This window comes from Zonotrichia leucophrys, chromosome 2 (genome assembly GCF_028769735.1).
Source record: "Zonotrichia leucophrys gambelii isolate GWCS_2022_RI chromosome 2, RI_Zleu_2.0, whole genome shotgun sequence".
NCBI lineage: Eukaryota > Metazoa > Chordata > Aves > Passeriformes > Passerellidae > Zonotrichia > Zonotrichia leucophrys.
In genome coordinates, this window is record NC_088171.1 from 122,321,822 (window position 1) to 122,347,260 (window position 25,439).

General features: G+C 35.7%; 1 protein-coding gene across 2 annotated transcripts; it reads left to right on the forward strand.

The window, feature by feature from the left end:
- Positions 1–2,794: 2,794 nt before the first annotated feature.
- Positions 2,795–22,131, forward strand: HNF4G (hepatocyte nuclear factor 4 gamma). Of its 2 annotated transcripts, none has more exons than XM_064703558.1 (10): positions 2,795–2,912; positions 5,728–5,896; positions 8,227–8,321; positions 11,815–11,921; positions 15,931–16,086; positions 18,192–18,279; positions 20,324–20,476; positions 20,655–20,891; positions 21,488–21,610; positions 22,013–22,131. In XM_064703558.1, the coding sequence occupies exons 1-10, from the start codon at positions 2,795–2,797 to the stop codon at positions 22,129–22,131; spliced, it is 1,365 nt and encodes a 454-aa protein (XP_064559628.1). The 2 variants fall into 2 exon arrangements, with proteins under 2 accessions (XP_064559628.1, XP_064559629.1); XM_064703559.1 differs by having other exon boundaries at positions 2,798–2,916; positions 5,732–5,896.
- Positions 22,132–25,439: the final 3,308 nt, after the last annotated feature.

Consider the following 25,439-nt stretch of genomic DNA (forward strand, 5'->3'; position numbering starts at 1 on the left):
AATGTGGAAAGAAATCTGCTGTGAGGGAGTCTGAATACTAGTGAACAGTATACAGCCTGAACTGACATAAGACCAAAGCTGTTCATCATTAGCTTCTTTCATCAACTGCTCTAATTCCAAGACTGCATTCTAATCCACCTAAGGCTGAAAGAAAACATATTAATATTTTACCATAGTGATTTAGTGTACATAAATTGTTCATGATGTACTTCATGATGCCAAAAATCCCCCAGAAAGCACATTTTTATGAGTGCAAGATTTGACTGTAAGAAGTTTCCTTAGCAAAACATGAAAAAATAATATAAAGAATGTCTTTCCTATTGCATACATTTTTCCATATTAAAAAATCAATTGAAATGAGTTTTTATATGACAGAAGTATGAGGGGTCAATTCATTCCCTCTCTTTAGCAGTCACTAAGGGACCTGTTTTGGCAGCATTGAAGAAGTTCTAATAGCAGAGGGAATAGCAGGATTTGATCATGTCATACATGATATCTTCCATCTTCCATTCATTCCCTTATTTTGAATTTACTTATATGCCAGATTGTTCTCAGGGCTGGCACTTTGAAAAAAAAAATATAATGGATGTGTTTGTAAGCATACAATTTTAGCATTAAAAAGCCAGGTAATATTTATAGAGCATATTATCAAAAAGTGTACACTGAAGAACAATAGATAATTCTAGTTAACATGTAAGCCTTTTTATATTACACTAAGTAGCATATTAAGGCAATGAATCATTTTTTATGTAACTAGTAATTAGTTTTATAGCAAATACTATACAAGTACAACAAATGGTTGTAGCAAATACAACAAATTCTGCTACAGAAGAAACTTTCCAAACTGAGCCATCAGGTAATATAAAATTATTCCATCTCATGATGAAATTACAGTGATTTCCTAAACAATATTGGCTGTCAACAAGTAGCTTTTCACCAATCTTAATTTAATATACTTATTTAGGTAAAAGAAAGGAATATTAGCTGTGTTTAAAAACTGTGAAACCTTGTACGCTTCCACTGCTGTGAAATGACACCTTCTGAGTAATTTTTTTCCATGACTGTAGGCAGTAAATATTCTAAAATTTCAGTCATATTCTTAAATATCTTTTAAAATTGCCATATTTTGTATTATTTGTCTTCTGCCATGTACAGGAAGCATCTGTAGTCATATCAGCTGCTCTTTTTAAGAAGTAACTTTTGCAGGTTTTTGATCTCTCATTAAGTATAATAATGGATGAATGGTTGAGAGGAAAATGAATACCAGTAGGTTGAAAAGGACAGCTCCTGTGGAGACCCTCCAAAGTCTGAGGAGAATTTGTGCAAGCAGTAACACAACTGTAAATACACTTTGGTTTAGGGATAGGTCTGTGAATTATACAAGAATCCTGTTGTCATAATTATGTTACTGGGCTCTGCTGGAGTCAGGAGGAGAACTGGCCTGAGACTGCATCTGCATGTCCACAAGGAGACAGGATGATTCGTGACTCTCAGGTAACCCTGGGGACATGGATAATAGAGGGATGAATTTTGAAACGCTTTTTTGTAGGTCTTTTAGTGTAAATTTTCCTCTTTCATTGGTAGCTTGTCTGTTATAAATTGCTTTTTAAAATATTTATTTAGTTATTTAATCAAGAAGTTAATTTACAGTGCCCTTTTACAGCTACTTTTACTGAGTAGGAACTGCAGGCACTTTTCCATTCAAATATGCATTTCAATGTTGTACATACAGTTACCAGTTACTCTTAATTAGGCATAAACTGGGTAGCTGGGTAGTTTTTCTATATATGCCATCTTTATGTAACTATTTTTAGGAGTGCAAAGGGTAGTTTTCTGTAAAGAATGTATTGAGAATAATAACATTTGGAATTCTGCTATCAAACATTTGGAAGCATCAGATTAGCAAGTGAAATTCTGCTGTTCGGCTATATATTTGGCACAGATTCAAGCAGCTTTACAGGAGGGTTTTTAACTGGGTTTGTACACACCATGTCTACCAGCTGATGAGCTGTGAACCTACCCAGAGATTCTTCATTACAGAGAAAGTGATTAATATTTCTTGGCACTTGGAAATGCCATGCAGCCATCACATTTTGCATGAAGAAGGGTTAGAGCAGGAAGCCACTGTCTGAGAGGCTGCAGGGTACAGTGCCTGGAGCCATTGCAGCAGCACAGTGTGTGACGGAGGGGATTTATGAATGGGCCTTGCTGCAGACGTGTGTGACTTGGAGCCTTGCTTAAGGATGCCTTCTGAGCTAAGTCATTGCCAGTGGGAAAGAACATTACCAGCTGTAAAATAGGAGATTTTACAGCTGTCTTTTAAAATATGTAGGTAGGTGATTTGGGTATAGTTTGAGATTGTCCATAATCATATCACATTTCCTTATTGTTCTGAAGTGAGAGCAAAATAGCATATGAACTTAGTTTCTACATAGAACAACCAGAGTAGTTTGTTTAGAACTGTTCGTACCACACATTGACAGCAAAATGTGCAGCAAGACATGAGTGATGGGAAGCTTCCTGCATGTCCTTGGGTTCATGCAAGAACTGGAACCAGTACAACTCCTGATAAGATTATTTCAAAAAAACATTCCAAGATTATCAGAAAGGTTGCACTGTATCATAAAAAAAAAAAAATACCCAGGTAAAATACAGCATGCAGAAGCAGTTTTCCAGCTCCTCCCATTGCTGCACTCAAGTGACACAGTTATAGTTAACTTTGGATTATCAATCACTGTGAAACAGAATGGGAAGGTTGTACATTTGAACAGCTTTTTCACTGCTTTTGCATTCAATGATGCGGCTCTCAGAACCAATACTGGACATGGAAATGGCAAACTACAGTGAAGTTTTAGATCCAACATATACAGCACTGGAGTTCGAAACTATGCAGATTCTGTATAATGGCAATGGTGAGTTCTGCTTTTTGAGGCAAATTCAAGCCAGTTAACAGAAAAAGTGAAGTGTAGTAATGCTATAAGGTGTTACTTAAATGTTTTATTAATGGAGTGTTTGGGGGTTGTTTTCAAACTACAAATCTGCTCTCTTACACTTCATCGCTGACTCTGAGTTAGTAACATTATAATTCTTTAAGGAAAATAAAAGAGAGGTTATATATAATAAAGTAGCTGCACTGTCACCAGTCAGTTAATCAAAGGGGGAAAAATGGTCTATTCAGCAGTTGTTTTATTTACTGTAAGACAAATGAATAACTAGTATTGACAGTTTGGACATGGAAGTATATTTTGTATATAACTTTCAGAAGGAAAGGAAAAAATTTTCTAGAGTTTTTGTGAAAAAAATTAGCTACTGTTTCTTGATGCCTAGTTTCTAATTGTTTTACTAATATTAATTTTATTTAAGTATTAATCTAGCCTTTCTAGCTAAGTGTATATATACACAAGAGTGATTTAAAAAGAATCACATTGGCTTTCTAGAGGAAAATGTTTAGTTGAGAAAAAATACTTGCGTTTGGTTAATGTAACACTTTAGGCAGATTTTTTTATGCAGTTTTTGAGATTTTTTCTCAAGTTATGCTTGAAATAGAAAGCACATAATTTCATTCTGCCATCTAGTACTGACAAAAATGTGAATAAAAGTATCAAGCAAGTTAAACTACTCAAAAATGGCCTTTCAAATCTTTTAATACACTAAAAATGTTTGTTTATTGTGTCTTAAAGTATAATTCATGGTTCTGTCGTAGTATGTATTTTTAAAAGGCAGAACCTTTTATGCAGTGATTTGCAGGAAAAATATTTAGCACCTGCCATATAGAACATAATTAACTTTTTATTGTTGGTCTTTAAGTTTTATCTGAATTACTGATGTTAAGTTACAGCAAGTTCAGTAAACAGAAGGTTAGATTTGGTTATCAATTTAGGAAGAAAAACCAGAACTTTATGCGCTAACTAAATTTGTAGATGTCAACAATGATTATATAACTTTAGATGATTTCTCTGCTTTTTGTTCTAATATGGGTATTTCATTGGTCATATGTTTTTTGCTGAATAGCACCCTTTTGGATCTGTTAATGTTAAATAAAATGAGAAGGCAGATTAGGGAGGTTGTGCATGGTTGCATTATGTGTTGGAGATAGAGCTGGTTAAATTATCACTCTAAGGGATTAGCTTGATAATTATTAGTTATCAGGTGCAGCCTTTTTATATTTAGAGTTTGTATTGAGTTTAGCCTAAGTATTTTCCTATAGCATTTATAAAAACATTGTATTGTTATAGTGTTAGTTTGGAACTGAAAGCTGCCCCTTATGAACCTTCCTGTGTATCTTTCCTAGCTGTTTAAATTAATTAGGAACATTTAGAGACATTTAACAAGCCACATTCAGGCAGATTACATAGTTCTGTTGAAATCAAAGAATTTTTCAACATCAGGTCAGTTTTCTAGACATTTTGATTCATAATAACAGCAAAGAAAATAAGTATGCCCTTATACATACACACACACATATATATATATGCGTGCACAACTGATACTGTATTTTCAATTATTTTTCTATATGATGCAAAACTACAAAACTCAAAAAAGGTCCTATATTTTTCTAAAGCAATTCTTTAACCTAGTTTAAAAGTAGTTTAAAATTTTCCAGTCATGACAATCCTAATTTTAAAATAAATTATTTACAGAACTGAATTCTTCTAAGATTTCTTTTTGATGTAATTTCTATCAATTACAGCTCAGTAAAACAAAGCAAAACAGAAAGGTTGCTTCTCTCTGTATCTGAAGAACTCTTTAACTTTTAAGCTCTGTCTGACACAATGGAAATTTTATAATGTATTTGTGTTTTACATTTCGGTTGGATCTATACAATATGAGTAATATTATGTATCAATATTAACAGTTCTACTGTTCATCCTGTATACTGTTCATGAACTCATGTACTTGACTTTTGAATTCATTTTTACATATCTGATTCATGTGACACTCTTTCCTCTCCTGGATGAAACAGCTAGAAATGTTAGGATATGTTTCCTTCTTTTTCTGAACCAGAAAAATCTATTTTGCAATTGTTTCTTTGAACATGTCTGTTAACATTGTGACTCAAAGAATAAATATAGCTGGTTTGATTTCAGGTGAATTTATTCAGTAGTGTTTACCATATTCAGTGACTAATTGGTAATCACGTAGCTAATATTCTGTGCAAGGAAAGACTGCACCATTGCTCCTGTCAAAAATATCTTCAAGGAAATAAGAGGCATGTTAACAGTGTGTTAATACCCTTAGCATGTATTTTTGTTGTTTTGGTTTTTTAAAATTAGGTTGTACAAAATCCTTTTTTTGTTTCTTTTTTTAATGTCATATATCTTTGCAATAGAGTTGCCAGCTATTGCTAGCTTATATGAGAGCTGATACATGAGATCTTAAGACTGCTTTGTGCCAAAGTTCCTCTTCATGTTAGTAGGAACATATGTAGGAACATTTGTAATTATAAATGCAGAAGGGCACTTTAATTTTTAGCTCTTCAGCTGAAAAGAGTTTAGAGCACAATTATTTGTTGTTATGAACTTCATAAGTTCTTTTAACATATTTATCACTTTGAAAGTGTTCATGTTAGTGAGTATCAGATGTAATCAGATGGGTCATACAATATAAATCCTAAGTGGCAATTAAAAGAGAAAAGGCCAGAAAAAGCCTCTGTTTAGGTACAACTTGCTCATGGGGTGGTCTTTGGAAGTCTTATCCATAACTATGTATGTTCTTGTCTCTTGTCAGACAGTTCAGGAGAAGCTGTCAACATGAATGCTGCTGACAACGGGGTCAGTAGTCTCTGTGCAATATGTGGAGACCGAGCGACCGGAAAACATTATGGTGCTTCCAGCTGTGATGGATGCAAGGGATTTTTTAGACGTAGCATAAGGAAAAACCACGTCTATTCATGCAGGTATTTCAAAAGTTCATCTAGAGGCACTATATCAATGAATTTAAGCAAAAATTATATTTGTACTTTATCAGAATTTTTCAATACTGTTAGGGGATTTTCAGCTTTTTCGTGAGGAATGCTACTTGATATTACACATTCCAGAAATTATTTTCCAGGTGCTTGATGATATTGTTGATATCATTACATCACTCACAAGCTGTTTCACTCTTTTATTTATGATTGAAAAAGTCATCTCTGAAAAAAAAAAAAAGGGAAAAATGATCATATTTTTACTTCAGTGTAAAAACTGTAATATTTAACTGTTTTCTAAAATTCTTTCCTTATGAAGGTATCTTCTGAATAGAAGTCTAAGATTTATAAATCTTGTTTTAAGGACTGTACAAACACATCTGCACATACTCCCACCTGGTGTGACACACAGGTCTTTTGAGCAGCCATTTCCCCCTTCTGTTTGAATGGCAATCTGTTAATTTCCAAATGGTGCCCAAAATATCACACTGCCCTATGTTTGATGAAATTATCTGTGTAGGCTCAGGGCTATAAACTGTCCATTCTGAGTAATAAGCAGAATATATGGAAAACTCAATGCAATTGAACAAATCACTGAAGGGGAATATTGGGTTTTCATGCCAAGATTTTGGTAGTGATGGGGTTACAAAAGTGGATTCTTGTGAGGAGCTGTCAGAAGTGTCCCCTGTGTCTGGGGAAGCCAATGCCAGCCATCTCCAAAATTACCAAAGCTGAGCTTTGCTATCAGCAATGGTGGTAATAATTGGGGGGATAATGTATTCAAGAAGAAAAAATAATTATTGTGCAGAAAAAATTTGTAGCCAGAGAAGAGTAGTGACAATATGAGAGAGGAACAGCTCTGCAGATACCAAGGTCAGTGGAGAAGGAGGGGGAAGAAGTGCTCTAAGTGCTGGAACAAAGATTCTCCTGCAGCCCACGGTACAGGCCATGATGAGGCAAGTGTCCTTGTGAAACCCATGGAAATCCACAGGGGAGCAGATATCCACCTGCAGCCCATGGAGGACCTGCTGCTGGAGAAGGTGAATGCCTGAAAGAAGGATGTGACCTCATGGGAAGACTGTGCAGCAGCAGGCTCCTGGCCAGACCTGTGACCCTGTGGAAGGAAGACCCCACACTGGAGAAGGTTTTCTGGCAAAACTGTTGACCCTGCAGGGGACGCATTGCTGTAGCAGCCCAATCCTAAAGGACTGCACGCTGTGGAAAGCACCCATGCTGGAAGGGTTCATGAAGAACCAAGCCCATGGGAAGGACTAACATTGCAGAAGTTTGTGGAGAACTGTCTCTGTTGGAATGGACCTGACAATGGAGCAGGTGAAGACTGAGAGGAGTCCTCGATTGAGCAGGAAGAAGCAGCAGAGACAACACGTGGTGAACTGACTATAGCCCCCAATCTCTGTCCCCCTATGCTATTGTTGGTGATGACAAAACTTACAAGAATGGCTTGTTACTGGAAATGTTGTTTCCTACACTCTTCTTTGGTTGCATAATATTCTTAAAAGGAAACATCTCCCTTATAGACATCATACAGTGATATAGCATAGACATGGTGTGTTAAGAGCTGATATAAGTGATTTCAGGAGGAGCTCTGCTTTTGCAGAGTCTGTTTATCTAACAAACAGATGCAAAGAAAAAAAGGCAGACATAGCCCAAGAGAGGGACAAACAGCTCATATGCAATCCCTTGGGCACACCTGTTGCTCTGCATAATAGCCTGGGTAAGCTGCCTTGCAGTGTCATGCTCCATGTATTTCCTCAAGTCTTTATTTCATTGTGTTGGTTCCTCTCATTTCCTGTTTAGGTTGCCATCTGTAGTGATAAAACATGCAGCTTTTCCATTGTTACCTCCCAGTAGGAGTAAACACTGCCAGACAAGGGTAATGGTTTTGCAGCTAAGGGGCTCCTCTATGCCACCAACATTTGGCTTTTTCTTTGATTGTTCTTTGCTTTTTCTATTTGCAGCTTTTCTTCATTTTTTTCTTCCACTTCCATTTGATGCAGCCGGTTACTGACTTACCTCACAAATCAATTGAGGTATAAACAATGTACATACCTACAAAATTTTCCACACTTGCCTATTCCAATGCATACATGTTTATACACGTGCATATATTCCTGGAAAATTGGCAGGTATGAAACACCTCTCAAAACTGATTAATAAAGAAGAATAATCATTGCAACTGAAGCTGAGAGTCTGTGGTTATAGGCATTATTCTGACAGGACAGATTAGTTGTTTTTTTCTTTGTAATCAGGGTGCTACTTTATTAATGCTTTATACATTTACCTTTTCTTGTCTCTGATAGATTCAACCGACAGTGTATTGTTGACAAGGACAAAAGGAATCAATGCAGATATTGTCGTTTAAAAAAGTGTTTTCGAGCAGGAATGAAAAAGGAAGGTAATGAAGTAATTTATTATTTGATATACAAAGAAAAAGTCTAAATTATATTTGAAATATAATGAAAATTCTAAAAAACTCCAGCAGAATAAACCAATGGAAAGTCGGCTACAATACCTTCATAATGGGAAAGTGCTTTTACATTGAGGTGAAATGAATGTCTACTAACTGTCAAGGGAGTAAGCAGTTCTAGTGCTTGGGGGATTAACAAGTCCACGTGAATTTGCAACTGTATAATTCATTAATTCTGGCACCAAAATTCATTGATTTCTACATATTGAACCATATGCTGGAATATTTCAAACAAAGAGATTTTACTTAAAATGTTTACCAAAAGTGAGTAATAAAATCACTGTCTGCCTGGTTTTTCCCCTGCCCTAAGTAATGACAGTTCCAATTTACTCGTTCTTCCCTTAAATTTAAATCTATGAAACATTTAAGCCAGACAAATGACTGTGAAATTGAGTGAAAAAGTAGTGGGAAGAGTAGTGGTAGCAGTCAGTGGAATGTCCACATTAATTAATAAAAAATCTAATTTCCCTAGAGCTTGATATAGGAAAATTGTTACTTAAGATCTCAATGACAGATATGAGAAACAGGTGTCACAGTGATTCTTCAGTCGGAGTCAAAGGACCAGATCACCACAAGATCAGAGCAACAGGGAAAGAAGACCAGTGCAAATATTAGAGGGTTTATTTTTTTGTTTGGGCTGTTGTTTCAAAGACAATAATGATGTAGAGGTAAAAGATGTCTTTATCTGTTTCAAATACACACTCAAATGTGGTTTGTCACAAACTTTGCTACCTTTTTTGTCTGGAGCGTGGTTCATCCGCTTGCAGACCAGCCTGAAATGTGAGTGCTTAGTTCTCTTGTAATGTGGCTATCATTCTTTTTATCTGTACAAAGGAAGCTTTTTCTTTGTGTTCTTAAGTATCTGTCCTGTAGCAGTACTTGGCTAGTGATCAAGTTATTGGTATGAGGTAAAATGGATTTTTCTCCTTGAAGCTGTTTAGGGATATTCTAAACAGCGTTACACAGAGTATGAAATAGGTTTGCCTACTAATATCAATCTCCTTTAAGATACTTTGGCCTTTTGGAATTTGAGCCATTAAATTAAAAATATAAATTAAGCCATTGTATATATGTTATGTATCTGATGTGAAGAAAGGGGAAGATCTGTGAATATGCAGCGGCCCTAGAAGTTTCGCAAATAGCAGAACTTTACAGACTATCAAAACCTGGAATTAAAGAATAGTTTACCTCAGAAGGGACATCTAGAATACATCTAGTTCAGCTCCCACTTAACGCAAGGCTGACATCTAGATTCAGTCAGGTTGCTTGGGACCCTGTCCACACAGATTTACACAGTCTGTGGGAGGGGAGATTGAACAACCTCTCACTCTGCAAGCTCTTCTAATACTTGACCATCCTCATTGGGAAGGGTTTTTTTCCTTATAACTAGTCAGAATATGTCTTACTGCAGTTAGGGTAGTGTCCATTGGGTCTTATCTTTTCATTATGCATCTGAGAAGAATCTGGCTCCATTTTCTGTATGCTACAGAAATGAAGACCCTCACAGTCATGTTGCTTCTCTTTTTTCCACATAAGCAAAGATGCCTGCACCTTATGCATCTTGTGGATTACATCTCCATAGTCCTCTGATGGACACTACCTAGTTTTCCAGCATCTTTCATGTGCTGGGGAGCCCAAAACAGAGAAATGCCCATTTCCCTCAAGATACTAATGCAGCCTAGTGCATGGCACAAAATTTTTAACCCACTTAATGCTACTCTGCCTTACTCTGATCCCGCTGCGTCTAAGACTTTCAACATTGCTTTTATTTTTTATAACCTCTCTAGATGACCATAGTCTAGATGACTATGTCTCATAGTATAAGTATAGCATAGAGTCTGTGATAGATTTTCATGTTTTTAGCAAATCTCTTTCTTTTCTTTGGGACAAAGATAAGAGAGACTTGAGTTATTAAAAGCTTTACAAGTCCTCTTTGAGCAAATGTACCATCCTTCTCATGGAGTCTCTATTTAAGGCAATTTTAGCCTGAATTGACAATAAAGCTTTAGCCACATAGTCTAGTCTAATAATCCAAAATTATGTGTATGTAGAAGAAAATTAAAGCATCCACCTATGGTGGGAATGTGCTCCACCAGTGATTGTCACTAGTGGTGTATTGTCAGAATATCTTACTATTTTTGCAAAACTAATCAATGCTGATTTTATTTTAATTGACTATGTTTGTTTCAGCATTGGCTGTTTGTTTCAGCATTCTTTTACAAAAGGTTATATTTTCTCTTTCCTGTCTACAACATACTGTGCTTTTGTCACCACAAAAGATTTCTTCCTGTGACCTTAATAAAAGGCCCATCAGTGAGTGTACTAGCTGCAAAAAAGTTAGTGCACCTCTGGAATAAACTGTGTGCATAGTTCAGATAAATACTGAACCTGCTCAGTGCACAGAGGTATTTTTGGTTTTTTCTAATTAAAATCTCTTGTAATTAAAATCCCTTAATTCTGTAATGCAGATTGTTTTCCACAATATAATAAATGTATCTTTGGAAATAAAGCTGCTGCTCTTAAAAGACAATGAAGTTCCTCATGCAATAGAAAGATTTCCATTGGCACAATTGTTTTTTCCCCTTTTTCATTTTCCTTGGCCTAATCTTGGACACGATCTAGGTTTTAGAAGGATCTGACTGTCAGTACTTATTTTTTTTTCTTCTTCCTTTAGTTTAAAAGCATACTTTCTTGGCTCATAAACCTTACATGTGCTGATTAAAGATTCCCTATCCAAAGCTCTTTCAAATGCCTGTTTTTGGACTCCATGAGACAAAACTTACTGAATTTACTGTCCTAAAACTTTCTTGGTGTGCTGGTTTTTGGATTGGTTTTTTTTCCCCTGTAACTTAGTTAATATTCCATAAACTGGCTAGGAATGCAATGTCACTGAGGAGGAACATGAGATTTAAATTTCGAAATTATTTTACTAATGGATTAAATTCATTATTCATTCCTGTTTTATTGTTTCCTACAGCAGAGCATGAGTAGGATGTTCATACTTCCTCTGAGAGATATTTTTTCAGTGGTGATGCTGTACCCCTTGACCTGTTTGGCAGTCTGGAAATATCCATTTCTGCTGTTAACATAAAGACTGACTTATTAAATTGGTTGAAATTGAGACCATGTGTTCAAGTTCAAAGGAAGAAAGAGGTTTGACTGTAATTAAGATAGTGACAGAAGTGCAGATGATTCAGTGTCTATCTGCAATTAGTTATTTTTTACAGGCAAGTAGTGTTCCAACAGAGACTGTGAGCATGCATTATCACCCTTCCTCATCTCTCAGATCTAAACACAGATCTTCTTTGAATGTCATATCTTTCAGTTCTTAGAGTTATCTTCTGGAATCTAGTAAAGTTCTGAAATTATTCTTTGTGTCAGTGTTTACTAGTCAATAAATGAGATGATTATTCTTTTCCAGCTGTACAAAATGAACGGGACAGGATAAGTACAAGAAGAAACACTTTTGATGGCTGCAACAGTCCCTCTATTAGCACATTGTCACAAGCCGAGACACTCTCCCGCCAGGTACTGAGATCTATCTCAAAATTGTTTAGTGACGTTAAGATCCCTTTTACTAAAATTAAATACTTCTCAATTTCTTACCGTATCAAAAATAATTATTGAGATTACTTTTTTCCTACTTCCAAAATGCACACAGCTTCCTCTTCTCAATGGAAGAAGCGGTAATAGAATACATTCTTGAGGCATAGTCAATAAAAAAATTCTACTTTGTCCAGAACAATATGTCTTAGGCACCTTTCTTAATAAAGGTTTATGGTTCTTACTGCTTTTAAATCAGTTGCTGTCTTAGGCAGCTGGTGGCATCTATCTATCCTTGAAGCAGGCTTTCCCATGAAACATAGGGAAAAATTTGTCCAAAGCCATTACATTCAAAGGGGTGTGGACACTCATTTCCTTACGTTCTTTTGAAAATCCCATTTTTAATATCCTTAGATATTATAGGTAAGACAAACAGAAGTGTTCCAACTGCAGAGTCTATTCACATCTCACTTTTAAATTTTCTTTGCTTCATCTGAACTTCATTTTCTCTTTTTTTTTTTTTTTCCCTATTGAATCAATTGCTGAATGGAACAATCTCCAGTCCTTTTCTGCACCTCAGATAAATCATGGTCATTGATTCTGCATTCTTGCACCTCTTACTAACTTGCTTAGAATTTAACTGCCACCTTTATGATTTCATGCTGACTGATTTATACATCCCCAAATGTTTTGTAATCTCATCCTTTATAAGCATCTCTCTTAGGCTGGAGCTGCCTGTAGAGAATTGATGCAGGAATTACTGGGTTATAGTCTTTGGCACATATTGCATGTCCAGGCAGACTAGATGAATATAAGGTACCTTCCTACCTTTCCTACCTATACAGTATGAAATATATATCTATATTCATCTCCTTCGTAATTTTTGAACTTGCTTATTGTGCTTTTTTATAATACTCCTTAATCATTTCCAACTGGTATTTGCAATTCAGGAATAAGAACTGTCTTGAATAGAATCACATCCTCAGCTTTTTATAGCACAAAGTTCTTTTCAAAGAGTAGATTCTTGGCCTAAAACATCTCCTTGTGTATACACAAATTCATTGTACTTACTATTTTTTATGTTTTGCTAGAACAGAATTGCTTCCACTATGTCAAGCATATATGAAGATACAGGCTTGACCTCAAAGTCCAAGAGACTTCATTGGCATGATGGAAAAGCAAAGAAGTCCTAAAAGTACTTCTTTTTCCCTCAATTGAATAGATCTGTAAAATTAGTTCAGTCCTGATAAGATACTCAGAGCAGGTGGTAGTGTCCCAAATGTCCCCAATCCAAGTACTTCAGCTGTGAAATGAGGAAGATGGTGGCATTCATCTCTTTTGAAATGTTCATATTAAATAAGGAAAAATAGATATTTTCATCCTTTTTGAAGTGTTCGTAATAAACAGGAAAAATTAGTAATTTTGTTCCTGAAGATCCCTTATAGGGTTGAGTTTTCTAAGTACAATTTTTCTCATACACACCTGGGAGAGGCTTCCAGGATTATGTAAATATGAAAAGAGCATGCTGGACTCTCATATGAGTAAAGGCATCTGTCCCTAAAGGTTTACAGAACAACTGGTATACAGTGTTATATTTTCATGTTCATAAACTCATTAATGGGTACAAGTTCCACTGGGAAATATTTCACCTCAATATAAGAAAGAAATTTTTTACTGTGAGAACAAGCAATTACTAGAGCAACCTTTCCAGGGATGTGGGGGAGTCCTTATCACTGAAAATTTTCAAGATGCAATTGGACGGGGTGTTAGATAATCTTGATGATTCCTTTGCCATAAAAGATTGGATTAGATAGTCTTTCAAAGTCCTTCCTAACCTGTGCTAATCTACGATTCTATCAAGTCAGTGAGTCCTGTGTTGTACCCCATAAATGAAAGGCAGGTTAAAGCAATAGAGAAATAGAAATTGAAAAGTTCGTAGCTTCACATCCTTGTCAAGACATACAATCCTGGGTGTTCATAATGAACTCCATGGGAGTCATCCCACGAATCCCCAGAAGTTCACCAAGTAATTTCAGCATGGAGACTATAATGTAAGACGTAATTTATAAAAATGCACAACTTTAAATAAATATATTAAGGGAAGGACAATGTATTAACTTCATGAGTCAGTATGTCTAACAGTTAATCTATCTCTTCTTTGCCTTCTTGTATTATCTTCTAGCTGCTGCATGGTTAGTATCATTTTCAGGTAGATCAGAGTGTGACCTACTATCAGAAATCTCTTCTTTGTACCTTTGAATCATGATCAAGACCCCTTTTACTCTTCTGGAGAAAAATGAAATGTATTGAATTTCTTTACTTTCTTTCTGTACTGAAGGTTTTCTAGACCGAATCGCTCTGGTAGCTCTCACCTGAATGAATATCAGTATTTTCAGCCTCCTTTTTGTAGAGGAGATGCCAGAAACGGATTCATGATTATAGCATGGATTTCACACATTCTCTGTCTACAAAGAGGCAATACCTCTAACCTTTTTGCTTCATGATAGCCTTTGAATTATGTGTCTGAGGAATTTTTCACCTGCCTAGCTGCTGTATTTCCCTGAGAGCTAATGTTCAGCTGGTTAACTGACATAAATATCTAAGCTGTTTTCACTGTTTTACACTGCTGAATTATGTAGGAAGCACAGAGCTTTAGTTCAGAAGCACAACTCCTTTTGACTACCAAGGATAAGGGATTTCACTACAGATCCCACTGTGGGGTCTAACATGGGTATATGAATGAAGGGAACTGGTACGAGTCAAACTAAATACTTTCCACCGTCCTGAAAAGTGTAGGAACATGATAGTAGAAGACCAAACAATTAATTTCTTTTCCTGAGGAAGATAATTATGCTACATAATTCCCTGAATATGCTTTCAGTAATAAAACATAAAGGGAAAGTCAGTTTTATGGGCCTTGTACAGTGATCTTTTTATTTTCTCTTTTTCTTTTTCTTTTTCTTTTTCTTTTTCTTTTTCTTTTTCTTTTTCTTTTTCTTTTTCTTTTTCTTTTTCTTTTTCTTTTTCTTTTTCTTTTTCTTTTTCTTTCTTTTTCCTTTTTTCATTTTTTCTTTTTTCATTTTTTTCTTTTTCACTTTTTCTTTTTTTTCTCTTCTTCTTCTCTCATTTTTATTCTTTTTCCTTTTTTCTTTTATTTTGCCTTTTCTGCTTTCTTTTTATTTTTGCTTCCCTAGTATGATAGCAACTATAAACTGGCCTTACCTTCTCAGGTTTGTCTTTATCTTAAGCTGGCTTTCCTGCTGGCTCAAGAGAAAGCCTGGTTTTGTTCCTTTCCTTGAAAAGTCATTAAGAATTTCAGGAATTGGCTCAGTAGAAGTGCCCAGCTTCAGGCCCAGGAAGATACTGCTCTCTTGCCATTTCACAGAACACTGTTCCCTGCAGGTGGTCTAATGCACACTCATATCCTTTACAGTTCCTCTGAAACATCTCAGACCTCTGCCTATACCACTACTTCATCATTACAAACCATTCTCCTCCAGGCACTAAAACCCCATTTTACCTTCTAAAGTTAATGATACTTGTCTTTACACTAGAAGAACGTACTACCCCTTTATCATTCTCTTTGTCTTATTATCTGTGTCCCTTAATATTACTACGTGCCACTATGAACTCTTTTTTTTTCTTTCTGAAATGAAGTAAATGTCAACCATTTTAAAGAAAAAAAAAACAAAACCAAAACACCTCCCTTCTAGAAATGAAAAGAGCTCTATATTTTTAAAAATAGTATTCTGGAATGAGAAGATATTGTACCATGATATGATTAATTAAAGTTTTAGCATGTTGCAATACAAACTGGTAATAATGAGAAAGAAAAATTTATCATTTACGTGCAGGGTAATGGTCCATATGGTCAAGGAATTTCTCAAGAGTATCTGTGATTACTGCTGTGATTTTTTTCTTACATATGCTATTAACCAGTGGAAATAAAATTATATGAAATTTAACATCATTAATTTTTTCTCTCTTTGGCCAGATCTCAGTTTCCAGTCCTGGTGCTAGCACTGATATAAATGTTAAGAAAATTGCTGGTGTTAGTGATGTCTGTGAATCTATGAAGCAACAACTTTTGGTCCTGGTGGAATGGGCTAAATATATTCCGGGCTTCTGTGAACTACCACTCGATGACCAGGTACAGGAGGAGACCACAGAGAAAGCTCTAATTACTGCTCTGTTATGCCTGTGGTATTTAAATGTCAGGATGAAGCACTCATTCTTTTTTTGTCTGAACAAATAGAGCTGAGTACTAGACTGCCGTCTTAATTTATTTTATTTAAGTTGTGAAGTAGTACCACCACAACAGAAACGACATGAACAAAAAGAAGCAGCAAGGCAGCATGGCTTTAAGTGTTTTGTTCTTTTTGTAGTGTTTGGGAAGCAGAATATTTTCTGACCTTAAAAAGTATTCCTTTCATGTTTACCTTTCATTATAATATGGTATAAGACAGCATGTTATTTAATATGATGCAAGACTTCTCTACTTGCAAAAGCCAAAAGCGATTAGAATCTCAAACAAATTCCAAACATACTGATACCAATCCATAGCAAATAATCTTTCATACAATACAGTGTACTAAAATTATATTGTATATAATAAATGTAAGGAAAACAAAGCACCAAATATTGAAAATTCACAAGAGTTTTTATGACAGAGGTCTGATCTAACATCACATTTGTAATATATTCTTATATATCACTGGCTTGTAGAGTAGGTTGTGCTGGCAAACACAGGACCAGAACCTCCTCATTGTGAGGATCAGTTCTCTGACAAGCAGCCTCAGAAGGACATCAATTAATTGCTTGGGATCTCTTGATTCCACATCAAAATCTGATTCATCTTAAAAATCATTCTGTGAACTGGAATTGTATAAATCTTTCTTTTTGCTTCTTCAGTATCTCAGTTTTTTAACAAAATCCTGCAAGTGTTTCGTCATCCTTGGTTTGAACTGAGTAATTCCCCCTTGTATCTTTCCTCAGGAATATGGGTCTGTTTCACGCCACAGGAAATTCCCCAAAAAAGAAGTTAAATGATGTCTTTGCAGACCCACAGAGCACATATGTTCACAAGCTCAGCATACTCAAATAAGTTTAAACTATTCATGTGAAAAAGAATTTCAAATGTCATTACTACACAAGGGCAACAAAAGCAAGCAAAAAAATTGCATCTTTTATTGTTAAGACAACATATGGAGAAAAAGAGGAGGTATCAAATATCCTTAAAATATTCCTATCTGCATTTGAAAAAATGAAATATCAGCTTAGAATGATAGGCTGAAAATGCCCCTGCTGTGCTTGAAGAGTACATGTTGGGAAATACTCTGAAATCTTAAGTACCTTGGAAAAGTAGGGACAGAGATGTTGAGAGAGAAAACAAATGCCAGTTTTTCATTTTTTGATAGCCAGTTTCTAAGGGCCATTATGCATTCAATTATGAAATAAGCCATCTGGTTTCGAAAAAATTATTTCTGATCTGGGAGTCAGCCTGATTCACAAACCACAGAGGAGACCAAAGCAGCTGAGGTAACTCTACTGAGAACCTGAAGTCTTAACACATAAGAATTACCCAGGTACAGTGTACCTTTATATCTCTCCTAAACTGACTGGCTTGGATTGGAATTACTTGTCAAGAGATGAGTTCTTTGAGGAAATAAGGGCCATTGCTGAAATTTCAAGCAGACATTAAAACTTGAGGAGAGTAAATAGGTGACTAAGAGTAAACTAATAAACACAAGTTCCTTCCTAGTACAAATTGGGACTCCTCTTTGTGGACAATGGTGGCTCTGTCAGCATATCTAGCTTTGTTGGGACTACGCACTTTTAAGTGCTATATAAAGTTTTGGTTCAAGAGAAAAATGAAACACTGATAGAACCAAATTTACTCTAACAGTTCATTACAGCCCACTGGAGTTTTTAGTGTCAACTTAAAATGCCAGAGAAAACTTTGTCAAGGGAATACACACTAGGAAATAAATGCAGGTAGTATATTTATTGAGAAGTATTTTGCAGAACTTGATGTTTAAAATCTAGACAGAATCTAGATATGACAGAGAATGACATTTTAATTAGAAAGTGCTGTTTTGATGGTGTTCAGATTTTTACAGTCACTTTACATTTCACATTGGAATCTTAACAGTCTTCAACACGTACCTAACACACAGTTAGGTGTGTTCTTTTCTTTCACTCTTATTGAAACTTACTGCTTTATCATCTAAGGAGTCTGCTGTTTTTTTTCATGAGGTTGCCCTGCTAAGAGCACATGCTGGGGAGCACCTGTTGCTTGGAGCAGCAAAACGGTCCATGGCATACAAGGACATTTTACTTTTAGGTAAATATTGGTTTTGTTTTACTTACAGATGATGATGTTATAGTACATTAGCAACGATGTACTCACTTACGTGGAACAACTGTTCTGGCACAATCAAAGCAATGCATTCTGTAAATGCTAAATAGCTATTAATGGCATAATGTCACATGCCTGTTCTAGCAAAAGCAGGTGGATGGTTTCGTGTGAGTTAATACAGGTAAAGGTCTACTGGAAAGCAGAAACTACAATTTAAGGGAGTTCCCTGGCAATTGACTCTTTACATTATCTTTCTATGCCTTTTCCCATAAAAAAAAATTGGAATAAAATAACAACACAAAGGTAAAAGCCCCTTTACTTAGGAAAGGAGTAGCCAGCCTGTTGCACATGTACTATTTTCAGTCTTCATGAAAACCATTTATCTAGAGTTTTCTCAGGAGTCCTTCAGACTCAGAGAAGACTGCTGGCTAAAATATTAGATAGCATGTTACCTGCAACTCACTTTCCCAAGACCCCTCTCACTTCTTCCTCAATAGTTCCCATATGGCCACCATCGTAAACATCGTTCCTGCTGTCCCTGCCGCATGGCAGATGGGCTCGCCCATGGCACGGTGCCGAGGCACATCTGCAGGAGCGTATTCTTGGTCAGCTGAGATGGCTCCTACAGAGGGTTGTACTAAGGGAACATGGCTGTCAGGGAAGAGGATGTTGTCACTGATTGAAGCATGTTCATGCAATGGAGAAGCCCAGTTATAAGATGAGATGTGTGCTGGTGTGGAGAGTGATGTGACGAGGCATTTGTTAGCCTTGTTTGGCACAGTGCTCTGCCAGTCTGAAGTGCACTCTGCCCAAAAGGGTCTCATTAGACATGGTCAGCATTGGGGCTGTTTCCTGAGACAGGCTGTTGGTTGTCTTGGACAGGATATTTGATGTGAGGCAGGGCTATATGGAACACAGACTCAGACTTGTCTCTTCACTGGTGTTGTGGTACAAGGACATTTTCTACTACTTGTTCTCCTTCCTCTTTGGGCCTGCCTTTTCATACCTCTAAATTAGCTTGAATTTATTTTTACCCACATTAAAAGGACAAGAAGGGCTTGGTCTGAAGGTATTTCTCTCACCAGCAATCCTTTCAAGATAAAAGCTGTACAAATGTCTTTCTTAAGGTAGTCTTTCTATTTCCCTAGATACAGTTTCACTAACAAAACTAACAGAAACAGGGAAAAATAAATTTGCAATTTTATTTGGATTAGTAATAAGGTAAATAAGAAAACAATGATAAAATAATAGTAAGAAAACTATATATCATGAGCATCAGCAGATACACTAAAGGAAGAAACAATGTGAGGCTTCAAGGCTTATTTTTGATACTTGGAGGCAGGTATCTGTTTTATGAGTCATTTTGACATGGATTGCTTGTGATATAGTTATCAGTTTGTCTTTCAAAAACTGCATGGTGGCTTCTGAAAGCTCCACGGTATTCCTGGTGTTCTTCAGAAGATGAATTAAGATGTGATAGTGGAGACCTCCAAAATATATATTTTAAAAACCCAAAACCCAAAAGACTCTGGGTAAAATTATTTCTTGACTGAAAATTTTACGATGCTACTAAATTTTATTAGGAACAACAGAAACATCCATTAGAAAGAGAAGCTTTTCCAGCGTCTCCTCTTTTCTATTGTCAAATCCTTGTCATTTAGCTTGGGATATATTATTTTAATCAGGGAAGAATACATTTTAAGATCAATACATTAATATATTTATCTGTTCCTTAAGCATAAATTGCTTCATACTTGTAAATTCAAATACCAACCTTGGTCCTGTGGACTAGTCAGTAACTAAATATTGGTGTTCTTATATGTACAGATTATTTACTGGGTGACAGCTATAATTTGCACATATACTCTGTTTGCAATGAAAAGTTGTGTGTGATGCAATAGAGAGTTACTACTTAAAAAAATTAACTCGATCAAGCAATATGAAATGTACTTTTGAAAACTGGCTTAATCTAGTACATTACATCAAAATGTTCCTATTAATTCATATGTTGATATTCTTTCTCTCTAAGGCAACAATTACATAATCCATCGCAACAGCACTGAAATGGAGATCTGCCGAGTGGCAAATCGGATTCTGGATGAATTAGTTCGTCCCTTCCAGGAAATTCAAATAGATGACAATGAATATGCTTGCTTGAAAGCAATTGTGTTTTTTGATCCAGGTATTTTTACAAAAATATCTCTCAATTGTTTTACATGCGATTGTATTGAAAGTAATTTTTGTTAATGTAGCATCTGTTCATGTTATCTAGCTGAATGGAAAAGAATAATATGAAAAAAGTAAGATGCTCCTCCCAAATCGTAATATGCCTTGACTTGAAGTTTTTGTCATTTTTAAAGATGCAAAAGGCTTGAGTAATCCATTGAAGATTAAGAATATGCGCTTCCAAGTGCAAATCAGTTTAGAGGATTATATTAATGACCGTCAGTACGACTCCAGAGGAAGATTTGGAGAACTTCTTCTTCTACTGCCTACACTCCAAAGCATCACTTGGCAAATGATTGAGCAGATACAGTTGGTTAAATTATTTGGAATTGTTAAAATTGACAGTTTGCTTCAGGAAATGTTACTGGGAGGTAAGCAATCAATTTGTTAAATTTACCATCTTGTATTATGTTTAATTTATATTTAACATAATATAAATTATCTTTATAGAATCCATAGAAAATAATTACATTATTTTATAATATAACTATTAAAATATTATCAATATTCAATATTATATTATTATTATTAAATCTAGGATTTTGCAATGTTGAGGGAACCCTGATCTAAGCTACCACTCTGACTCACTGGCTGAGCTTTGTGTTGTGTAATTGTTAGCTAAAGCCTTCTTGTCTTGGCAGTTCATCTTGTTTAACTTAGTCCTACAACAACAGATTTTGCTGTTTACCTCTCAGTAACTACTGGGTTGTCCTGCAATTCCCTAGGCAGATGAAAGAATCCTTAGAAATATTTCATGAAACACACTGTTATTGCAGTCAAAACAGTGAAAATAAACACAGTGCGTAATATGCTTGAAGTCTGCTTAAATTGTTTAATGAATACCCAGAGGCAATTATTCAAATTGCCAATCAAAATATTTACTCTGTGGAAATGTAATTACTGAAGTATAAGTCACTGGCAACAACACGCTCGTTTGCATTGATATATGCTCATGCTATTTTTGCAGGTACTTCTAATGATGCCAGTCATCTGCATCATCCAATGCATCCTCACTTAGCCCAAGATCCATTAACTGGCCAAACTGTCCTCATAAGTTCAATGTCTGCTCCTGTACATACAGAACAGATACGTAAGTAATTGCAAGTTAGCCTTCTGTCATAACACTTCACTGTTTCATTTTAAAATATTAATTAGCATGGTGACCTGTCAGTGTTCATAGAGCTATTTCCTCATCATTCTTAAATTAAAATAATTGTGTATTAAAAATGTATGCATGTAAATGGTGTCAAGAGTAGACTTTGACCTGAATTTAATTTAAAAAATTCAGCTCCATTTTGATATATCATTGTTTTTACATGTACAATCTTTAATAAACTAAAAATTCTGATCATTAAAATATCCTGTTTCCTGAGCATGCCAAGGCACTCTCTTTTCCAAGCATGCAACAGGACTCCCTTTCAGTGCAGTAGTGTATACATGTAGAGTAGACCAGGCTAATGAAATATATAATTATTTCTGTGTTTTTTTTCAGCAACTCCAGAAACTCCATTACCTTCCCCTCCACAAGGCTCTGGGCAAGAATACAAAATGTCTGCAAATCAAGCTTCAGTCATTGCACAGCAATCTATTTTGAAGCAAAAACCATTGTGATATTTTTATCTATGTCTTATCCTTCCTTCGTTCCCTTCCTTCTCTTCCTTTTCATGCACTAGATAGATTGGTAGAACACTTGCACATTTAAAATCTCAGGTTGATAAAGGAAATTATTTCCTCAGCAGCCACTGCTAAGTGGGTGTTCCTTAAAACACCTCATGATTTGGAAAGTAATGCTGTTCTGACTACTGCATACAACTGTAACTGTGGATGCTGCAGTCTGACAAATATGTATAGAGGTAGATATTATTTTTAGATCTTACAACTGCACAGATTCATGTTTTTATTTCCTGTTTTAGTTTTGTCTTAATATTATTGTTTTAGGTATGTATATAATTTTTTCAGTGTAATGGAACTGCTTAGTGCTTGTTTAGCTGTGAATTGTAGATATGAAAAAGTGTGTTATTCAGGCAAAAGCCAAGATTCCACTAACAGTAGAACATTAGGCTACTAAAAAAGCACATTAATGGGAAAAAAAAAAGGAAAACATACTTAATGGACAGAAAACCGCAACTATTTTAAAAAATCTCGATTCTAAGGACCATCTCTTTCAAGTAAAATTTCAACAAAAGCATTGGATCCTCCCTGCTTAACAGTTTGTATGAAGCAGAAGGCCTGCCTGGGTGAATATGCTTGAGGACTTCTTAAAATCTATATATATATAATATCTATATAATATCTATATAGATATTATGTCTATATATAGTCAATTGGCCCATGCTGAAGCATTTATATTGATAAATACTTAGAACAAGGACTAGTAGGCTTTTTGATCTGGACTAACTAGAACTTTCCCAAAAAAATTATGTGCTCACTTTGAGAATTAGGCCAGTCTAGGGACACTTTTCACTTTCAGGTACTTTGGACACAGCCCTTCTCTTTAAGAGTACAGAGAGTATCACAGAACCACAGAATAAACTGAGTTGGAAGGGACCCACAAAGAGCATTGAGTTCAACCCCTGGCCTTGCCCAGCACCATCCCCAAGTCACACTATATACCTGAAAGGGTTGTCCAAATGCTTCTTGAACTCTGTCAGGCTTTTCTGTGACCACATTCCTGGGGACCCTGTTTCAGTCCCCAACCGCCCTCTTGGTGAAGAACCTTTTCCTAATATCCAGCCTAAACCTCCTGACACACCTTCAGGCTATTCCCTTGGGTCATGTCCCTGGTGACTACAGAGAGAGATCAGTATCTGCTCCTCCTCTTGCCCTCACAAGGAAGTTGTAGACTGAAATGAAGTCAAACTAGGACCATGTCAGGGCAAGAGGATACTTCGGGATGTTTGGTTTACTAGTGTGAGAGCAGCCATTGTGTTTATTTGTCTAACTGGGTAGTAAATACATCTTTCAGCAGTCACTAAAATTCCCCTACTGAAAAGTTGTAATTAATGCAGTAGCTCTGTGTTTGGAGAGTTATGACTTAGAGAGAGAGGAGAATTAATTGCAGGGGCAGATGTGCCTGAGTTCAGCTCCAGGTGTTTCTGGTTTGAGCCATGGTATTTCAAGCCAGAAGGCAGCCAGAAGACAGCACACCCTCTCAATTCACATACTCATCCTCTCAGTGTCTAGGTTTTCAGAAGCATGGGCTGACTTGCTTTTCTGTGATGAGCTCCTTTCTCCACCTCTTCCTCCCCTTCCAGTCTGGGCATCCAACCTTGACTAGGCTTTGTGTCTGGAGTCCATAACAACCCATCTGGATTTGGACCCTCTGTGAATTTGCACAAAGTGGACCTTGTGACACATGCTCACTTGGGGCATTTATACTACTCAGTTACAATTTGTGAAACTAATCTTTTATGATATATGAAGTGATATGTTGTTCATACAATACTAACATCATAAGAAAATCACCGCTTCACATATTTTATTTATTCCAGACAGCAATGATTTAGTACTTTAAAGCAGACTTTCTACCAGAAGATATGTGAGAGAGAAACAGACAAAAAAAGGAGATAATAATATATTGCAGTTTGCTAAACTATTGCAAAGAGAAAGGATAGTGGAATCAGAAATTCTTCAAGGTGAGATGTTGATCACCCTGAACCAGAGATCTTCATTAATCACAGCAACCAGAGGTGGTGCAGTTACACTCTTGGCTTGTAAAAGTTGCTCAAACAATCCAAAAGGATTCTTCAAACACATTTTTGTAGGCCGGAAATGCAACACAATAAATTCTGAGCTGACCTGAATATTCAAAAGGTTTTAATGAGAATGCACCTACCCCCAGGTAGACATTGTGTTTCTTTGTTGTTTTAAAGTAGTTGCTTTTGTAAAGTCTGTATACAGTAGCTATTAATGTTTGCCTTTCGCTTTTTAGATCCTTTTCATTTTTTTCTGTTTATTGGTTTTCTGTTTTTTTTTTTTTTTTATTAATGCATTGCTCTTTTTACAAGTTCCTTTTAATATGAGTTTTTATGACTGAGGTACTGAAGTTTTGCCATTAACTTTAAGGGTATCCAGGCTCTGCTGTTTTTCACAAGTTGGCCACCAATGCTTTATAGTGATACACAAAGGTAAAATAAGTGTGAGAAATACTGAACAGCCCAAAAGTTTACTGATTTAGCTTACTTTTGTGTACTTGTCATAGAAAGAGTGTTGGACTCTAGGTGGATCTTCATGAATTTACTGGGTCAGATAAATGAATTCAGCTACATATATATGGCAGTATTGGTCTGACTAAAAACATATAACTGGAAATAAAGATCAGTCCCCCAGCTGACCACCGTTGCCTTATGTAAGAGATGTGCATAATAGCTTACTTTATTTTTCACAGTGAACTTTAAATATCAAGTGTACAATAAAATGTTGTCACACACTGCCAAAATGTACTGGAGGAAAAATATACTTTAGTATTTTATCTGACAAAAAGCTGTTGTCTATTTTGTATGATATATTACATTTTTGAATAAGAACACCACTGTAATTTATTGGGAAAAGCTGATTTATTTTATAAATGTAACATTATTTTTGTAAACTTAATTATGAAAAATCAGAAATGATTAGTGCTGTTAAATATTAAATTATAATGAGATGTAACTTTATATGTTTGAACTCTGATATCAAGTTTTTGTATTGAGCGTTTGGAATTGAAATGGTTGCTGGAAATATTTCAAATGGACTGTTTTTCATCAAAGCTCAATAAAGAAATATGAATGATCCAAATGACACATTTGCCTTTTAGTTGGTTTTTTTGGGTTTTTTTGTTTTTTTTTACTATTTACATAAACAATGAGAATGGTTTATATTCCTTACACAATGAATAAGTATATAACTAACATGCTTTCATCTCTACAGTGTTCACAGCA